The 18,000-nt window shown below is 54.5% G+C and overlaps 2 protein-coding genes across 5 annotated transcripts; one reads left to right on the top strand and one right to left on the bottom strand.

Moving 5' to 3' along the window:
- Window positions 1-1,938: 1,938 nt before the first annotated feature.
- Window positions 1,939-6,665, top strand: LOC309446224 (BPI fold-containing family B member 4-like; the record flags this gene model as incomplete). Its single annotated transcript, XM_082065773.1, has 9 exons — window positions 1,939-2,066; window positions 2,534-2,638; window positions 3,142-3,288; window positions 3,812-3,875; window positions 4,417-4,477; window positions 5,028-5,119; window positions 5,195-5,237; window positions 5,891-5,946; window positions 6,132-6,665. 8 exons carry the CDS (start codon window positions 1,939-1,941, stop codon window positions 5,920-5,922), a joined length of 672 nt encoding a protein of 223 aa, XP_081921899.1. The 3' UTR covers window positions 5,923-5,946; window positions 6,132-6,665.
- Window positions 6,666-6,866: 201 nt separating this feature from the next.
- Window positions 6,867-17,846, bottom strand: CDK5RAP1 (CDK5RAP1 mitochondrial tRNA methylthiotransferase). 4 transcript variants are annotated; one of them, XR_014185435.1, is made up of 16 exons: window positions 17,608-17,846; window positions 16,909-17,012; window positions 16,416-16,450; window positions 15,473-15,573; window positions 15,096-15,306; window positions 14,328-14,448; window positions 13,922-14,152; window positions 13,563-13,660; window positions 13,399-13,454; window positions 13,164-13,294; window positions 12,152-12,301; window positions 11,757-11,897; window positions 11,471-11,612; window positions 10,536-10,668; window positions 7,903-8,634; window positions 6,867-7,630 (listed from the first exon to the last, which is right to left on the bottom strand). XR_014185435.1 is itself a non-coding variant. In XM_082065828.1 (13 exons), the coding sequence occupies exons 1-13, from the start codon at window positions 17,825-17,827 to the stop codon at window positions 11,532-11,534; spliced, it is 1,680 nt and encodes a 559-aa protein (XP_081921954.1). In that variant the 5' UTR covers window positions 17,828-17,846; the 3' UTR covers window positions 11,377-11,531. The 4 variants fall into 4 exon arrangements, 1 of the variants encoding a protein (XP_081921954.1); XR_014185436.1 differs by having other exon boundaries at window positions 8,474-8,634; XR_014185437.1 differs by lacking the exons at window positions 6,867-7,630; window positions 10,536-10,668 and having other exon boundaries at window positions 8,503-8,634.
- Window positions 17,847-18,000: the final 154 nt, after the last annotated feature.

The raw sequence follows: 18,000 nt of genomic DNA, 5'->3' as shown, positions 1-18,000 counted from the left end.
TAAAGTCTAATTTAATTGTGCCAAGAACTGTCATAGAGGGATTTTTTTTTAAGTATCTGGAGCAGATAAAGAAGTTGTTCAGTCTGACCTAAATAATGTTGTTTCTCTGTGTGGAACCTCTGCAATCTGCAGCCCATACGTTGTTTTTCTAGAAGGGCCGGTCGGGGTGGCTGGGCCGCGGGCTCTGCCGGCGGTTGCTCCTCAAACCAGGGCCATGGCAGCAGTTCTGCAGGTGCCTCTTTGGTGTCTCTGCAAACACTGTTCTGTGCACACACAAACACTCCACAGCGCTGGTTGCAACCCCAGGCTGTCCAGCTCCTTTGGGAAAGCGAAGTCCTTGAGGGCGCTTTCTTGCGAATAGAGGCAGATTAAATATGGGAAAATGGGCTCTTTTCATAACCTGAATGGAGCAAGATGAGAAAAACAAACAACCTGCCCACAGAAAAGTGAGTCTGATGTTGGCTGCACTTGGAACTTTAATAACACAAGGTGTTCTTCATAAGGAGGAGAAGGACACACTTTGACGCGCACCGCTCTTTATCTGGCCGTGCCCCTTTGAGTGTTCTTCTTTCAGGACCATTTTGGCGCTGTCACCAGCCATTCGTCTCTCTTGGCACAAGATCCTCCTGCCTTATGTCCATCTTTCCTGCTCTCTACAAAGTGGCATTTTCTCCCTCTGAGCCTCCCTACACAGTCAGGCTCCCAGCTCTGCAGTGGGTGGCCTGACCGGGCATGGGGACACCAATGACTCCGGAGGAGCCGTCACAGTGTTCCAGCTGCTCCATGATAACCAGCAGCAGTTTGACCTCTGGGTGGTCAGAGGGTGCTGTGGGGCAGGGCTGGGCTCTCGGGCTGGGGAGGGTTCCTGGGGGCTGTATGACCTGTCCCACCACCCTGCGGTGGCACATGTGAAGGACAGAGAGTGGGGCCAGTGCCCAGGCTGCCGATTCCCCTGTGCTGGAGCTGGTGCTTGGGCTGATGTGTGTCTCTCCACAGGTGCCGGGTCAGGAGATGTTGCCCTTGTGGTGTCTCGTCCTTCTTGGGGGCCTCCTGCCCCCCTGCCAGGGCCTCCTCAACCTGGGCAGTGCCCTTGGGCTGAGCCCTGCGCAACCCAGCGATGGTGAGCTGGGGGGTTTCCTGCGTGTCCCTGGGGAGGGTGGTGGTACAAGTGGCCACATACACACCCCCTGATCTTGGTGTGTCCTCTGCCATGCTGGGCTCATGGAGTGTCCTTTTGCTCATCAGGGACCTGCCAGGCTCGGCTCCATGGGGAACCAGCTTTGGTCAAGCTAATGTGGCTGAACCAACCTCTCTTGTCAATGAAATCTTTCCAACAGTGCAAGTCTGATTAGTAACTGGGACTTCCTCGGTGCAGGTCTGCTTGGTACTGGTCTTCTCGGCAGTGAAGGTCTCACCAGCAACAAAGGTGGATTGCTTGGCACAGGCCTTCTAGGTGGAGGTGGCCTGCTTGGTACCAGCCTCCTGGGCAGGGGCAGTCCAAGTGGAGAAGAAAGTGGAGGTCCCCTTGGTGCAGGAGAACAGTCCAGCAGCTCTGGGATCCTTGGCACAGGCCTCCTAGGTGAGGAAGCTCTACTTGGCACGGGTGTGCTTGGGAGATGAGGGCTTCTAGGTGGTGAAAGCCAGAACAGTAACGGAGGTCTGACTGTTGCAGGAGGACAACCTGGCAGCAGCGGTCTGCTCGGCACAGGCATCCTTGGTGGGGAAAGCCTTGGCAATGGCCTTCTTGGCAATGGCCTCCTCAGCAATAAAAGCCTTCTTGGAGATAAAGGTCTGCTTGGCACAGGCATCCTTGGTGGGGAAAGCCTTGGCAATGGTCTTCTTGGCAATGGCCTCCTTGGCAATACAAGCCTTCTTGGAGAGAAAGGTCTGCTCGGCACAGGGCTGCTTGGAAAAGGAGGCCTCCTAGGCAATGGAAGTATGCTTGATCTTGATGGTCTTCTGGGTGGAGGAGGACTCCTAGGTGGAGAACTGCTGGGTGGAGGAGGACTCCTAGGTGGAGGACTGCTGAGTAATGGGGTCCCTCACAAGTCAACACACTTGGCCTGGTAAGTCAGAGCAGAAGCTTGGTGGTGGTGGTGCTCACTGCAGGGTAACAAATAATGTTCAGAGGACAGGCTCCCCTGAAGGGGAGCTCCAGAGGACCAGATCCTTCCTGTTACACAACCACCAGCCCTGGGCTTGCAGCTCATGTGAGGAGCTGCAATGGGTGAAATTCCAACCAGAGGCAGGAAAAGTCCTCCCCGTGGCAGTGATGTGACTCTGCAATGGGCACCCCGAGAGGCAGGGGAAGGTTGAGGTTGAGTCTCAGTGGGACGTGGTCCTGAGAAACCTGGCCCTGCTTTGCAGTTGGGTCTTCTAGGAGCGGGATTGACCCTTCCCCGTCTTCACTTTTGACTGAGAATATCCACACAGGTGACAGGTCAGATGGTGAGCAGGGAGCGATGGGGCTGTAGGGTCCGCTCCTGCTGGTCACGCCATCTCAAGGAGGCTTTGCTTCTGCGCCCACCCCCAGGTTGAAGGCACTGAACCTCGAGAATGTCAGAGTGTCATGGCAGATCCTCAGTGGGCGTGAGCTCATGCTGAAGCTGTACTCGAAGCTGGTGCTGCGCTTGCCAGGGTGAGCAGGGCTGCTGGGAGCGAGGCCGCGGGGCCTGGGGCTGCTGGGGCGGACGGGACGTTCCTGGTGCTGCAGAAACGTCCCCAAACTCTGGGCAAGGGGCTGGCAGGGGAAGCTCTGCGCGGAGTTGCTGCTGCTCCCTGGGGACGTTCCCAGCTGTCCCCACGCCAAAGGCACAGCCGTAGTCTGCGGTCTTGGCAGAGGCAGAGGTGGCGGAGGCAAAGAGCCAAGAAGGCTCCATGCTCCTTCATGTTGCCTTGTCCTTCCTTGTCCTTCCTCCCCTGAAGCCAAAACTGTCCTGGGAACACCTCAGGGCCTGTTGGCACACTGTCCTTGGGTGACAATCTGCCAACAGGACCAGGGGCCTGGTGAAAGTTCTGGGACTAAAACCTTGTCCCAGCTGAGCCCAAGCTGGCAGCTCAGCCACAGACTCTGCTCATCTCTCCTGCTTTGATCTCCTTCATAAGCCCTCGAGCCACAACAGTTACCTCCTTGTTTTTCAGGATTTTTCACTTTCTGAGCGGATCTTCGGTAGAAACGAACATCACGTCCCACATTGCCCTGACCCAGGACACCCCCGGGGACCTCAAGTTCATGGTTAAGGATTGCAGCAACCTGCTGGGCGGCTTCAGGGTCAACCTGCGCCCGGGGTGAGTGCCAAAGTGCCGACCATCGCCGGGCTGGTGTCGCGCACCGGGGTCCCGTGTCTGGCCTTGAGACCACCCAGTGCTTCACGAGGAAGGTTAATTTAGCAAAACCCCCACGGCAGCGTGTGGAGTGAGTGGCAGCTCCATCACCGTGGGGTTTTCTCATAGATCAGCCAAGTTTTTGGAGAATGCTGCAAGGGGTGGGATGTTGGTGTGTGCAGGGGAAATAGTGAAAGGCCTGTGCAGGACCAGCCCTTTGCGAGTTTGCAGTGGGGCCAAATTTCCATCTCAGATCTGGGCAGCACAGATTTATTTACACATTAACAATCAGATTTTGAGAGGCAGATATCCAAGTCCTGAGCATCTGCAATACCTGCTGTAGCCTGGGGGAGCTGTGGGCCTGCGGAACTGTCACAGCAGAGCCCAGGGGCAGCGGGCGCTCCCGCCCGCACTGGGGCAGCACAGGAGCTCGGCTGGGTTGGGTTGGACACCTTCCCTGGTAACTGTCACTTGTTTCCCTTCCCAGCCTCCTCACCAACCTGGTGAGCCGGTTGCTGAACTCCTCTCTGCAGACCCTCGTGCCTGCGCTGGTGAGTGCCTGGAGCCCCTTCGCTGTAAGACGCTGCGCTTGAACTGAAATTACTGCTCTTGCCATAACTATGTAGCAGATTTACGTATACGTACATATATATATATATATATGTGCGTGCACAGACACACACCGACATCCCATAAGTGAATTCTGCAGACTTCCTTGGTCTTTCTTACAGTCAGGATTTATTTGTTAGAAGTAATTCCAATTCCATCAGGCAATGTTACGGGATAATTTGTAATCAATTGCTTTCTGAAGCGCCTCCTGGTTCCGCGCCGGTGCAGTAAGCAGGACTGACAGCCTCACTTAGAGAAAAGGTGCTCGTTAGAAAATCCCTTATTCTGCTAAATAGAATCTGTGCCATCTTGAGAAGAGGGCTGAACAATTTATATTGCTCTTTTTCCACGGAGGAAACTATGCTGTAGGAGCTGATTATTCCATCTTGATTTAAAGTCTGTGAAACCCAAATGCTGTTAGGAAAACGCGCTGCTACACCCACGATATTCTCACCAAAGTTGTGCCTCTTGTTACCACTGCAGCTTTGCCCATTAGTGAATATTTGGGTCAGCATCATCAATATTAAGCTACAGTTCCTCAACCGTAAGTTGTTAACTTTCCTCTGTTAATTTTGAGAGTGACGTGGGGGTTTTGCGTGTCCCCGGGGGAGCAGGAGCAGCCCCGCTCCATCAGCAAAGCTGCGGTGGTGGCGCTGTCCGGCTCAGCCCCCACTGCTGGCAGCACCGAAGCACCAGGATCCTCCTGTTCCCAGGGCTGGTTTGTAACCAGGGCCACCCCGAGCTGCTGCCAGAGGGGGCTCTGCCGGGACCCCTGTTTACAGCCCTGCAGAGCGCTGGGTTTTCCCTCCCAGGCTCCGTTGGTTTCTATCCCTGCACAGACACAACTGCTGCTTCCTTGCAAGCCACATTGTCCCCATTTACCCCAAACACCTCCCAGGTGATGGGGCATGTGCCTGGCACCTCCGGCTGTCACAGGAACCTCTGAACCCCAAGGGGAAGATGAGGGTTTTCCCTCCTCTGGTGACAGGGATGTCCCTGGGCAGCAACTTTCCCTCCTCTGGTGCCAGTGCGGCTCTGGGCAGGCTGCTCCTGGACGGACAGACAGGCACAGACAGCTCCTCTCCCTCCCGCAGGCCTCATCCCCTTTGGGCTCCTGGGGAAGATCCACTCGGCTCTCTCCAGTTTGCCGCTGACGTCTGGGCAGTACATGGAGCTGGATTTGCAGGTCTGGCCGTGTCCCGTCCCTCTCCCCCCACAGCCCCCCAGTTACACATTTTAAGACCTTTTTTGGTTTTTGTAGCGTTCCCCATTCCCAGGCGCCTTCATCGACTGGCTCCTGCAAAGTAAGTCTGGCCGTGATGCATGATGGGGATCCAGTGGTGTTTGTGACCAGAGGGACAGTGGGGCTGCCTGGGGGGACAAATCCTGGCACAGGGAGCAGGTCCTTGTGACCCCCATGGTGCAGCCAAAGCCCTGGGGTGCTGATGCATCTCAGGGCAGCATCACCAGGTGCTCACACCCACATGGCGCAGCGGTGCTGGGGCATAGTCAGTGTCCCTCGTCGCCGGACATGTCCCCGGCTGCTCTGTGCTTGGTGGCTGCAGGCATGTGGTGGTGAGACAAAGTCTGTGGCTCATACTGTGCCCTGCACAGCCTTGGAAAAGTCGCTTCACCTCTCATAAACGGATTTAATAATATTTACTTAGTAGGAGCGAATAATGGTCCTCGGGATGCTGTGAGGATTAATTAATATTTGCAGAGGTGATTGGAAGAGCTTTCAGCTTCATCTGCAAAGTTAATATATAGGGGAGGGAAGGAAGAGCTGGAAGCCGTCCCAGCTTCCCCAGAGGTGAATTCCTCGGGGCACTAAATCATCTCAGCCCATAAAGCTGGGGGGGCTCTTGGGCTGCTGCAGAGCCCAGCCTGGGGCACGGGCTGCAGGGCTGGCGGCCAGAGGTTCGGGTGGGCACCACTGACCTGTGTCCCTCTGCCCCAGTTGCAGGAGTCAACCCCGGGAGTGCTGAGTAGCTGCGGGAGCAGCAGCGCCGTGGGGTAAGGACCGTTTGCTGCTGGGACTTGGTCACGGCTCTGCTGCCGGCTGGGCCAGTGCTGGTGCCGGTGCTGGGCAGGATGCACCCCGGGGCTGACCCTGATTCCTGGGGCAGGAGGGGACAGGGAGCACGAGGCTGCTCCGAGCTCCCGCGCTTCCCCAAACCTCAGTTCTGGTGTCCCCTCAGGTGTCCTGGTGGCAATTGCCCCCATATCACCCTGAGGAGGAGAAGGAGGGATGTGAGGAAGATGACTCGATGCCTGCAGAATAGACATGAAAATGGAGGAACCCCACCAAGAAAATACACTGTATTTTCCTGCTTTGTATTTCAGCCTTACCACACTCTGATGTCTCTGTTCAGTCCCGGGTTAGCCATGCCGATGGTCAGCTGTGCCAAGGGTTAGCTGTGCCCCCTGCCCTCCCAGCTGTCCTGGCCATGAGCTGCTTGTCACCGCAGTCACTGACAGAGCCACCCCAGTTTCACGCTGGACCAGGACATCCTCACATCCTGGTTTGTGCCCCCACGGCCGCTGCACTGGGACTGAGTTTGCACCAACTGCACCAACTTCCCGGGAGGGGCAGAAAGAAAAGGAACAACTGCTGCTGAAATGTGAACACTTTGTGTTTGCTCTCCTGCTTCTGCTTGATTAGCTGACTATTTCAAAAAGAAATGTTGCTGTTTGTAGTGATTTCATACTGTTAGAATGCAAAGGCAGCCTACAATCTAATCCAAACATGTACTTGGCTGATGTGTTCCCAACCAGTTATGCTTTGAACTGATCACAGTGAACGCTATCCTGTCGTGTAATCTCCAAGTGGATTTGTCTGTGTTGTGGATGAGGCGGATTCACGTCCCTTCTGTTGCTTCTTACAATAAAAAGGATTTTTCTTCATCTGTATTCATCGCATGACTTGGTTTATTTTCAAACTGCCGAAGGATTTTTGCATTTGCAAGGGTTTGGTTATTTATCTCTCTTATCAGCTACAGAAGTAAGTCACAAGCAAAGAATATTCAAGAGCTAATTGTGCTAGGAAGGTGGGAACCAAACGTGAACCTTGGTGTTGCTTCTGTGCTTCAGCCGTTACCCTTGGCATCTTCATGGATGCAGAAAGGGGCGGAGGACAATTCTGTCTGGCTTCCCATTTCCACAGCAGTGTGCTGAATATTAATGAGCCTGAAGCTGGTGCGGCGGCTGCTGCAGGTACCGGCTGCACCGGCTGTGGGTTGGGATGGGTTTGGTGCAGCTCCCGGCTGGGTTATGGGTTTGGTGTGAGCGCTGTGCCAGGCAGCTCCTTCGCTGTCCCCAGAGCACCCGACAGCTCTATTGGAACCGTCACCGTGCGGCGGGCTGGTGTCACACCAGGAGCACCTTTCTCCTCCTCGTTACTGCAAGAGGTTGAGTAGGGAAACCAGGTTCTTTTCAGCTTTAATCCTCCCAGCCTGTGTCCCTGGGTTTGCTGCTGCAGGGGGGGCACAGGAGGATCCAGGGGGAGCATAAAAAGTCTTTGTCTCTTTTTCCCAGAGAGAACCCAATACAGCTGTCCAAATAGATTGCACCAACTCTGCCTCACGGGAGGTATTTTAATTCCTCTGTTGACTCAGGCTCTCGGGAGCACCCGGCGTGGCAGAGCTCAGCCTGGGCTCAGAGCTGCACCCCCATGTGTCCGACCAGCTCTGCACCCTGACTGCGAAAGGAAAAAATACTTGAAAAACTGTCTGGAAGATATAAAGCCATTAATGAAAAACATCAGAAAACAGATATCAAGCAATGACACCACGATGAGAGCTTACTAATAGGGAAGTCTAAAGATAAAACTAATTTAAACCTGATGAGACAGGACATCTCATCTTCAGGAGAATGAGAAGTCAATAGTCAGCTGTCAGCAAAGGAAATAAATTGCTCAGGAGGGAGGAGGCAAAGCCACAGGACTCCCGAGCCCCAGAGAGCAGCACTTACTGTGACGGACGTGCACGATACGCTCTGAATTCACAAACTGCGAAAAGCCGGAGCTGCCACTCACAGCAGCAGCTCTGCCACTGATGTTCAGCTCACGGCCCCAGATACAACTGATTTTAGAAACAGAAAACATTTTTTAAAGTGTTTCATGTTGCATTAAATCCCTAAGCTTTACACAAAGAGCTTGGGCACTGGTGATGAAAACCCAGGGGAGGAAACCTCAGCAGGCTGCGGCTGCAGCGGTACTGCTGGGGGGAGAAAAGGGGGCCGGGGAAAGGGCCGCGGGTGCGTGCAGCCCGTCTGCTGCAGGGAAACCCCCCGGGAAGGGAAAGAAAGCGTTTCCCCCAGCAGGACGCTCAGTGGCGACGCCTCTCATCACCTGCCACGGCTTCAGCAGAGCAAAGGCTCTGGCCAACCCACATCAAACTGTGCCTACAGGCTGCCATCGGGAAAATGTCAGTCATTCCTCCAACTGCATTGATATTCAGAAAGAAAACAGCCTGCAGCCCTCTGGGGCTTCTTGGGAAGGACGTGACACAGCACAGGCAGCTCTGGCACTGGGAAAACCCACCTGCTGCCTGGAGAGCCCTGGAGAGGAACAGGGCTGGGCAGGGAGCGACGGGCGGTTATTGTGAGATTGTCCTTGTGCAATATCGGGCAGTGAGGAGCAGATGAACGCTGGCTGAGAGCACCCGCCGCCGCCTGTCCCTCCTCCATGAGCACAGCCCAGACCTGCAGACAAACAAACAAGACATGCAGACAAACAGGTTTGTGCTTCAGGGCTGGGGGACAACCGGGCCTGGTGAAAAAACAAGCTCTTGTTCTCTTGGAGAGCGACCTTTCTGCCCCGTGGAGCTCCCACTGTGCTGGTGGTAGGTCCAGGACAGGAGAGCGTGTGGACTGCACGTGCTCAAACCCTGGGCTGGGGAGACACCTCGAGCACGGCTGTGCCTGGCAGTAAATGTCAGGGCTGTGCTGGGAAAAGGGAGCTGCCAACCGCCTCGTTAGGTGTTTGCCAATGGGTGAACAGGGTCAGACCTGTGACAGGGCTGCTGGCTCCTGTGGCCCCTCGGGGATGCACCAGAACTTGTTTGGGATACCAGAGGTGAGGGCTGAGCTTCATCACAAAATGCATCTTAGGAGGACACTTACAAAATTGGTTGGAATTAAGGCTTTTAAACACTACGCTCTGGAAAATAAAAACCTAGCAGGCTTCTTTGTGGGTAACAAATCCCAGACACTCATGGTCCTGCCAAGTCTGGATACCAATTCCTGGCTCTGTGCTCTCTCCAGAGGAGAGATTCTGCGCCCGGTGACATTAACCAGCAATCCCAGCAGAACAAGCCCCTTCCACCGCTGAGCTGTGCCCAAATACCACAACACTTCAGTCCCAACTGCAGAAGGCACAGGTGTAAATCAGCGTGGGGGATTTGTCATAAAATCTGTGGAGTTCAGGCCTCTCATCCCTGCTCAGGCTGGGAAAAGAAACAACCAGGAATGAGCTCGAGGCAGAATGAACACAGACACGAGTTCAGCTTCCTTAACAGCCAAATTCAGGGAGCAAATCTGACACAGAAACCACATCCCACCTCTAGCCCCCGAGAAAAACACGTTCCTGCTTCCTGGCAGAGCCAAATGACGAACTCAGCAGCCAAGGTCAGTGCAAGCGCTGCTGCACGGATGTGTCGCTGCTGTAAACCTCAACCCTCGTTCCACAGGCCCATAAAAACTAAGGAGGCGAGGCAAATAGTGAGTGCTACGGCTCCCGGGGGAGCCTGTGCAGCCAGCACCATCACCTCCTCATCAGAATGTAAAACTCAGCTCTCCTCCTCATTAGTCTCCTGCTCTTAAAATAATGATTGTAAAACGGCCACAGCTGGCCCCAAGGCTGGGTGCAGAGGGGGACGCTGCACCCTGCGCTCGACCTCCCACTCGGAGAGGTGCCGGGGGAGGTCAGAACTGGCAGCGAGAGGTGGGCTCAGCCCTCCACGGGTGCTGCCTCCAGGCACTTGGGAAACCAGGCTGGGAGCTGCCAGGGGGCAGGAGAACCAGTACACTGTCCCAGTTTTAATTAGCAAGCAGACAAGGGCTGAAGCACCTGCTACTGCTGAGGGACAATGCTTACACATCCTTACACATCCCGCTGCTTCCTCGGGTGTTCCAACCCAAACAGCTTCGCACTACCACTTCCTCCAAACCCATCTTCCAGAGCTCACCAGGCTGCAGAGGTCCAGGACCTGCTCTAGGAATTTAGGCCGAGGACACGTCCCCATCCGGAGCCAGAACGGCAGCCAGTGTTTGTCAGCACCTCAGAATCAGCACTGACTTGTGCTGATTGTGCAGATTCACTTCCCTGAGAAAAGAATCAGCTCTGAGATAATAAGCAAAATGTATTTGTTTCTTCAACTAAGGCCTAATGAATATTCAGTGAACCATGCTGTTCTCAAAGAGATACAATTATATCCCAGAAAGAGCAGAGCAGGAGAGAAGGCTTTCTAGCAAAACCCTTTCATGTTTATTTTAAAATTCCGCACATTCATGTAGTGACTGCTCTATTAAGAGCTGATCAGCTGTTCCTTCAAAATTTGTCACTGGATAGAGCCTTTTATGATTTATTTAAATAAAATTATTACCTATATTAAAAAGGATGATTCTTTCTCCCATCTCTCAAGAGAGAGTTTACTCACAAGTGCAGGTTACAGGTCCTTGTTTGAATTTAGCAGGCCAGGCTGGAATGTCACACAATGCAGCCGGGGCAGCTGTTGGCTGATAACAAGAAGGAACTATAAAACACACTTAAAGAACTCATTGGCCATTTAAATCAATACAACCCTTTCTCTCCTCTCTTGAGCAAAGGGAAGGACATCACAGATGTCTGGATCACAGCCAGTTCTCCCCCTGCGTCCCCTCAGGCCTGGGGATGGGGAATCCTCACTAAGCCGGACCCAAACATCCCAGTGCAGGGCCATGTTCCCTCACCCTCAGGTGCAATAGACAGAGCATCACTCGTGCACATTAAACACCATTTTATATTCCACGGTTCAGTGCCACACCCCATCATACAGGCATGGTGCAGTTCTCACGTCCCTACTCCAAACATTCTGCAGATCGGGAAGTTACCAGCATTTGTAAAGAGTTCATCACATCCCTCCCTGTTCTTTCAGTTCTTTGCTCCCCATGGCAGCACTCCTGCCATTCCCCAGCAGCTACTGCAGCTGTATTTTCTAGGCACTGCCAGTTTTTGCAGCTCCTAAATCCACTGGCGCGAGCAGGAAGGCCCTGCTCTGCTGCCAGACATGTCTTGGGCTGGGCCGCGGCAGAGGACGTGAGCAGAGCACAGAGCTGCAGCACCCGAGGGTGCGCCCAGCGGACAGCAGGTGAAAACATGAGACCACACACACAGTATGGGGTTTGGCAAGTCCATACCCGGCTTCCATCCCTTCTGCCTTCAAACTCACACAGCACTATGAGGGCTAGGTTGTTGCCAAAATAATAAATTATATGCATATTTTATTATTATTTCACACATGTATTCTAATATACATACATTTCCCTGTTTCTATCCTACCTCCACCTGACCAAACTCCCGTGTTTTTTCCTGGAGAAGAGGCACTGGTAGCAGCGCTGGCTCAGCGAGCAGCCGCGGCGCGGGAGAGGCTGGTGCGGCAGAGCAGGACTCCCCTCAGGGTCTGTGAGCCAGCAGCCGTCACCTGCAAGGGACACACAGCCATCCTCAGGAGCAGGAATGCCCAGGAGGATCCATTCTAATCCTCGGCTCTCATGGCAGCAGCTGCTCTCGAGAATAGCACTATGCAAAGAAGAGAGCCTGAGGAAACACATTGCAGACAGGTCACCTTCACCAGCACGTAGTCCCCCGGCTGGGCTCTGACCGGCGCCCGGCAGCCCGCAGCGTCCTCCGTCTCGGTGTCGGGGAAGATCACCTTGATGTTGCCGTCGTTCCTCCCGCACAGCTCAGAGGCAGAACGCTTGCTGGGCTGGGAGGAGGACAGGGACCATTACCTGTGACAGCTCCTGTACACCGCTGGGCTTTAGAGCCTCAATAATTAATTGAGCGCTATTGTCAGCATTAAAACCCACATTCCACCCTATTAAACATGCCGGATAACAACGTGCTACAGCCAAAGCTGCTGCGTGACACCCCCGTGCCACAGCCAACGTTTCACAGCCCGCACTAGCACAGTGCTCAGTCAGCCAGAGGGAAGCAGGACACTGCTCGGCACACACTCACCCCCTCCACCAGCACCAGCTGGGCCTGGCCCACCATCGCCCCGTGTGCCCTCGCAGCCTCCTCTCGGAACACGGTAATGAGCTCCTCCAGCCGCCGCTTCTTCACGTCTGCAGGCACATCATCTTGCAGCCGGTGATACGCCCGGGTTTTCTGTGAACAGACAAAACAAGTGTGGCCCCTCAGTAACCAACACGCTGAGATCAGAACCTCGCCTGACCCCAGCCAGCAGCAGCCATCCATCCATACATTAGTTTGTATTTACAATCCCGGGGAACATTTTCAGTTGCTAAGCACCAGCAATGTCCTTCAGTTCCTCACATTCTTTCTGCACCACCTTTGTGGCAGAGATTTGGTGCAGGGCACTGAGTGTGTGTGGAATAGTTCTGCAGCTCCTACGAGGTGTGTCTGCTGCCTGACCGGCCACAAAGTCAGGCAATGGATTCTACTCCATCCAGTCCCAAATGCTGCAAGGTGATCCATATTCCCTTGCTTGTGTTTCCTACCTCCTGTCCTCCTCCCCATTGGCATCATGCACTTTGAGCACATTCTAAAGGAAACTTATCACCTATCCACTCTTCTCATGGAAATACCTTCTGAAAACTCACCACTTCCCTCCAGACTCAACTGTCAGAGTTTCTGTAGCTGGCTCCAGCTCAGCTACATCAGCACAACTTTCATTAGCAAATACAAATGTACCTGCAGACACATCTCTGCAGCCAGGACTGCTTCCCTGCAGTCACTCTGGGGCATCTGCAGGGCCAGGTCACTCGGTCACGAATCAGCCCTGACGCTCACACAAGGAGCTGGAAGCCTTTCAGGCACAAAGGTGACCCCTACAGAGCCACACACACTACAAGTGCTGCATGCAAGCAAAAAAATCTACCTGTATACCAAGTCTTTAGCTATTATCTTCAATAGCTTTTGTTTTAGTGTCTTATTGTGAGCAACAGCACTCAGGAATTAGGTGAGATACCCAGAGAGAAGAGTCTTCCCCCTTGGGCCCTGCACTCACCTGCCTCATGCTGTAGGCAAACAGGAACCCCACGTTGTAGCGCACTTCCCGCAGCAAGGACACAGTCTGCTGGTGATCTTCCTCTGTCTCTCCGCAGAAACCAGCAATGAAATCACTGCTTAAGCTCACTCCTGTAAGAAAGACACAGCTTTACAGCTCCCTCAGGGAAGAGAGGAACACTTCACAGCGAGACACAGCTGTGCTGAGCTCAGACCCAGCCTGAGGGAACCCCTACCTGGAATGGACTCACGCACATGCTGTACAAGCTCTAAATACGCTTCTCTTGTGTATCTGCAAAGAACAACAGGGATCTGCTAATCAAAAAACCACAACAACAGTGAGGAGAAAGCAGCACCCTAAAAGCAGGCAGGGTACAGGACTGCCCGTGGGGACACTCACCCCCGTCGCATGGTCTCTAGGACTCGCGTGCTCCCACTCTGTGCTGGCAGGTGAAGCTGTTTGCAGATGTTGTGTCGCTCCTGGATCAGCTGCAGGACCTGCAATGGGCAATCATGAGACAATGTCACAGGCAGCTCTACACTACCAGGATGCCTGCCTAACAGGATTTCCTGGGTAAAAGGCAACAGATTCCAAACCTGCCAGCTTTAGCACAAACATTTACCCCCGGGAGCTGCTGTTCCCACCCTGTGATTCCGTGTTCCCTCTGGGAAGGAAGTGCAGCCCACACACCAATCACATCTCACAGTTCAGAGCTGCCTGCCCTCAAGGAGGGGTCTGGGTGTTTATTGTACACTTGCCTCATCAGGAAAATCCTTGGGGTGTGGAGAGGTGAAACGGATCCTCATTTCTGGATCAATCCTAGAAACCTGGTCTAGAAGATGCGCAAAACGCAAGCCTCCTGGTTTAGCTTTGTAGACTGTGCTAAAGCCACGACTGAGCCCTGGGGCAGCAGCTGATTGAAACTGCACCTCAGATGTGTCTCGAAAGCTGTTGACGTTCTGACCCAAAAGGGTCACTTCCTTCACTCCCTGCAAAGATAAACAGAGAGGAAAAAACATAACCCAGTCAGGATGGTTGAGCTGCAGGGGCAGCTGCTGTTTCATTCATACTTCAAGAAGGAGTCTTCATAGGAAGCCCTTCATTCCCTGTCTGGTCCAAGGTGTGACTGCACACACTGTCACCAAGAACCATCCTCTGCCTCACCTGGTCCGAGAGCATCCTCACTTCCTGCAGGATGGAGGCGACGGGGCGGCTTCTCTCACGGCCACGCGTGAAGGGCACGATGCAATAGCTGCACATGTTGTCACAGCCCCGCATGATCGACCTGCCCAGAGGAGAAGCCCAGGTCACACCATGATTGCTCCAGAGGAATTAACCGTGTTGCATCCTGCCCTGCTCGGACCTGGCCCAGCGCCAGCACACACAGCACCAGCTCTGAACGTGGCTCACACCACTCCAGGCAGAGCTGCCTCCTGCGTGTCCCCCTCACACCCGGTTTCCTGAGTGCAATTCCAGGAAACCTGGGAAGCAACTACTGAGGCACAGACTTGCAATGTGGCTGAGGTGAAAGACCCCTCTGCAGTCTGTTCCCACAGACAGTGACACTGTCCTGTGCCCCATGGCCCCATTGAGCAGAGTCTGATTTAATGTTTTGGAATCTTATCATCAAAACCAGGCAAATGGAAACAAAACCAACAGAAGTTACAGTGCATGCAGGATCAGAACTAAATAGGAGAACCTGGGGCAGGACACAGCAGAAGGCCGGGGATGCGAGAGGCACAGAGCTCAGAAAGGCACAAATGTCGGTGGGACAGAAATCACGTGGTGCAGCACAGGGCTCAGACAACCAGCGCTCTCCAAGGAGAGGAGCCCAGACACCACACCCCTGAGCAGCTGCCGTCACCAACATGGCTGCTCCGCAGAGCAGCGTTCCCAGAGCTGTAGAACCACACACAGGGCAAAGGTACTTACACAAACGCTGTGGTGCCACCCACACTGGTCTGGACTGGCAGGATATCTGCGTAAGTCTCATCCAGCGACAGCAGGACATTGGCAGCTTGCTGGCCAGACTCTGCCACGGCCAGTAGCCGCGGAAGGTCACGGTATGCATCAGGGCCTGCCACAATATCGACCAGCTTCTCCCTGTGCAGGATCTCCTCCTTAAGCCTCTCGGCCATGCATCCTGCACCAAAGGAGAAGGGTCCTCGTGAGGCAGCGCCTGTTACTCCTCCACACCCCTTCCTGGCTGCCCTCCCCCTGCAGAACAGGCCTGATGCCACTAGGGAAGGTGGCACGATGGGACATGGCACAGCAGCGTGTCATACACTGCTGTGCATTCCGACAGGTACCCAGGATCCCGATGCGGAGAGGTGGGCGAGCCGGCTGCCGCCGGGCTTTCAGTGCCTTGAGGTGCCGCAGGCGGTTCCAGATGGTCTGCTCTGCCTTCTCCCTGCCAGGGCAGGACACTGCCATTACCAACAAAACAGCTGTCACTCCCATCAAACTGCTGCTGTTCCAATCAGATACACACTATTTCAATCAAACAGCCATTATTCTGATCAAACAGTCGCTATTCGTTCCAAGCAAACAGCCGCTATTCTGATTATCACACTTTAACAGTCCCACAGCGTGAAGCGGACCAAGTGCTTTGAGAAGAGAACTCAGGTAAAGACAGGGAATCATCCACTTGATGATCTGATGGCATGAGAAAGTGCCATTTGTGGTGTGATTATGGTTTTACTCTAGCTTATCTACTATCACATTGCTCGCTTGGGAGCATCTGCCCTGCAGAAACTAGGGGACAAACTCTTGCCGAGACAGTCTGCCTGAGCCCGCCAACATGAGCTACCCTGCAATGACACTGATCACCCAACATCTGCTGCGTTCAGAAAAAAAAGCAAAATTGTCTACATATTTATATCCCAGATTTCCCTTAAAACTTATTTTCCAAATTTTTAAAGCACAGGCTCTGTACTGGGCAGACAGTCACTTCAAGAGAATATAGAATAAAAAAAAATTATAATCATTAAAGCACAAATATGCACAGATTTCTAACGGCCCATGACGTGTACACAGAGCTTACACTACCAAAGAGCTTCTCACTCTACAGAAAAGCAATTAATAGCACAACTAATGTTACACGTTGTAGCACCAGCTAGCTCTACCTCTAGCTACATGGGCAGTTTCACATCTGCATGCTCTTTTACTCACACAACACATTTATTGCCTTGTTTTTTAAATGGTAATTCCTTAAAAACCGTACAAAACCAGCAGTGACAAAAGTTTCCTTACCTGACAGAACAGGTGACAAGGAGAATCACATCTGCCTAAAATGAAAACAACAAAAAAGGAAAAAGAATTTGTAAAAGCCAAGTGGTAAGTACTCATGCCCTGCACAGGAAACCTGACTAGGCAGACTACAAAACTCATTTAACTCAGTGAAGAAGATCTGCCCAGGTGCATGGCAGGTTTCTGCAGAAGACAAGCAGAGCCTTCCAGTAAATGGCAGAAGTAAACTCAGACAAAGATGAGTCAGGAGTATCCCGCTGTGTCCAATCCCTCTCCAACTGAGAGGAAACCCAGCAGTTTAAAGACAAAAAAACCCTGAAAAAGCCCAAACCTCACAGCTTTCTAGCATACATTAAGTAGTTTCTTTACTCTCCAGAACTTAAACTGCAGAACCCACGACATCCTACAGGACTGTGCTGCAGACAGACGCCAGGACGCGCAGGCACAGCGCAAGGCGGCGCCTCCAGACCCGCTGCCGGAGCTGCCAGTTCCCCACCTCAGCCAGGTCCCTGGTCCTCACGTAGCCGCTCTTCTGCAGGATGGCCCAGGCGATCTCGGTGTCGTTGACGTTCATTTGGCAGCCGTACGTCTCCAGGTACACTGCAACAAAGGCGCCGTGACACAGCTGCCTGCCTGGTGCTCTCAGGGACCCTCTCCATAGGGAGGAACTTCAGTCCCACCATGGGAGAGTCAGGCAAGCTGCATAAAAGCTGCTTCACTCGCAGCCCGTACCGAAAGGATAAAACAAACACAAAGACAGGCTCTGAGGAGCCCGAGGGCCTCAGGGCACGTCACTGCAACACCACAGGCCGTGACTGTGCCTGGCGCCTGGCAGAGGCGCAGGAGCCGTGTTGTTACTGAGACAGCATCGAGTGCAACGAGCCCCATCCCAGAGCCAAGAGCTCTGCCCCATTCCCGAGCCCTGCCCCTTCTCCGGCTGCCAACGCGCACACGGACCGCAGACAGGTCAGAGCAACCGCTCCCCAGCGCGCCTGCACGGCCGGGGAGACACAGCAACGGGTACGTGGGCAGCGAGCTGGACTTCTGCTAACGTTAAAATAACCTTCTGGCCCCCAGGGCACCCGAATAACCCGAGTGTGCCGGGCACGCTGCGCTGACCCCGCTCCGGCTGCGGGGCACCACGAACCCCGGCCCCGTCCCGGCCACCCCCCGGCTCCCGGGCCCCGCCACGGACCTTTCCCGGGCCCGGGGGCAGAGCTCGGCTGCGGCTCCGGCTCTGGCTGCGGCTCCCCCGCGGCGGCCCCTCGCAGGAAGTGCCGCAGGTCCGGCCCCGCGGGCAGCGCGGCCCTGCGCCCCCCCGGCCCGCAGCGCGCTCGGCGGGCGGCCCCGGAGCGGGGGAAACCGGCCGAGCGGAGCAGCCCCGCGGGCCGCAGCGCCCGGCGCCAGGGCAGCATGGCCGCGCCGGGGGAGCGCTTTGCGGGACGGACGGGCGGGAAGCGGCGCCGACAGGGCGGGGCGGCCCCGCCGTGCACCGCCCAAACGGCCCCGCCGCGCCCCCGCCCCTGGGCGCTGCGTTCCGCCGTTCCCGCCCCGCTGCCGGGCGGAGCCGGAGTCCCCGCGGCGGAAA

The sequence above is a fragment of the Streptopelia decaocto genome (assembly GCF_964273445.1).
Source record: "Streptopelia decaocto genome assembly, chromosome: 14".
Taxonomy (NCBI): Eukaryota; Metazoa; Chordata; class Aves; order Columbiformes; family Columbidae; genus Streptopelia; species Streptopelia decaocto.
This window is presented reverse-complemented; position numbering and strand designations above follow the sequence as displayed.

What these genes read in the sequence shown, in the direction of transcription:
- CDK5RAP1 (XM_082065828.1), bottom strand. Translation starts at nt 17,827, where the DNA reads ATGCTGCCCTGGCGCCGGGCGCTGCGGCCCGCGGGGCTGCTCCGCTCG. An exon ending in TGCCCCCGGGCCCGGGAAAG is followed by an intron (nt 17,013 to 17,607) that starts GTCCGTGGCGGG and finishes CCTTTGTTGCAG; the next exon opens with TGTACCTGGAGACGTACGGC. An exon ending in CTTGTCACCTGTTCTGTCAG is followed by an intron (nt 15,574 to 16,415) that starts GTAAGGAAACTT and finishes CTGCCCTGGCAG; the next exon opens with GGAGAAGGCAGAGCAGACCA.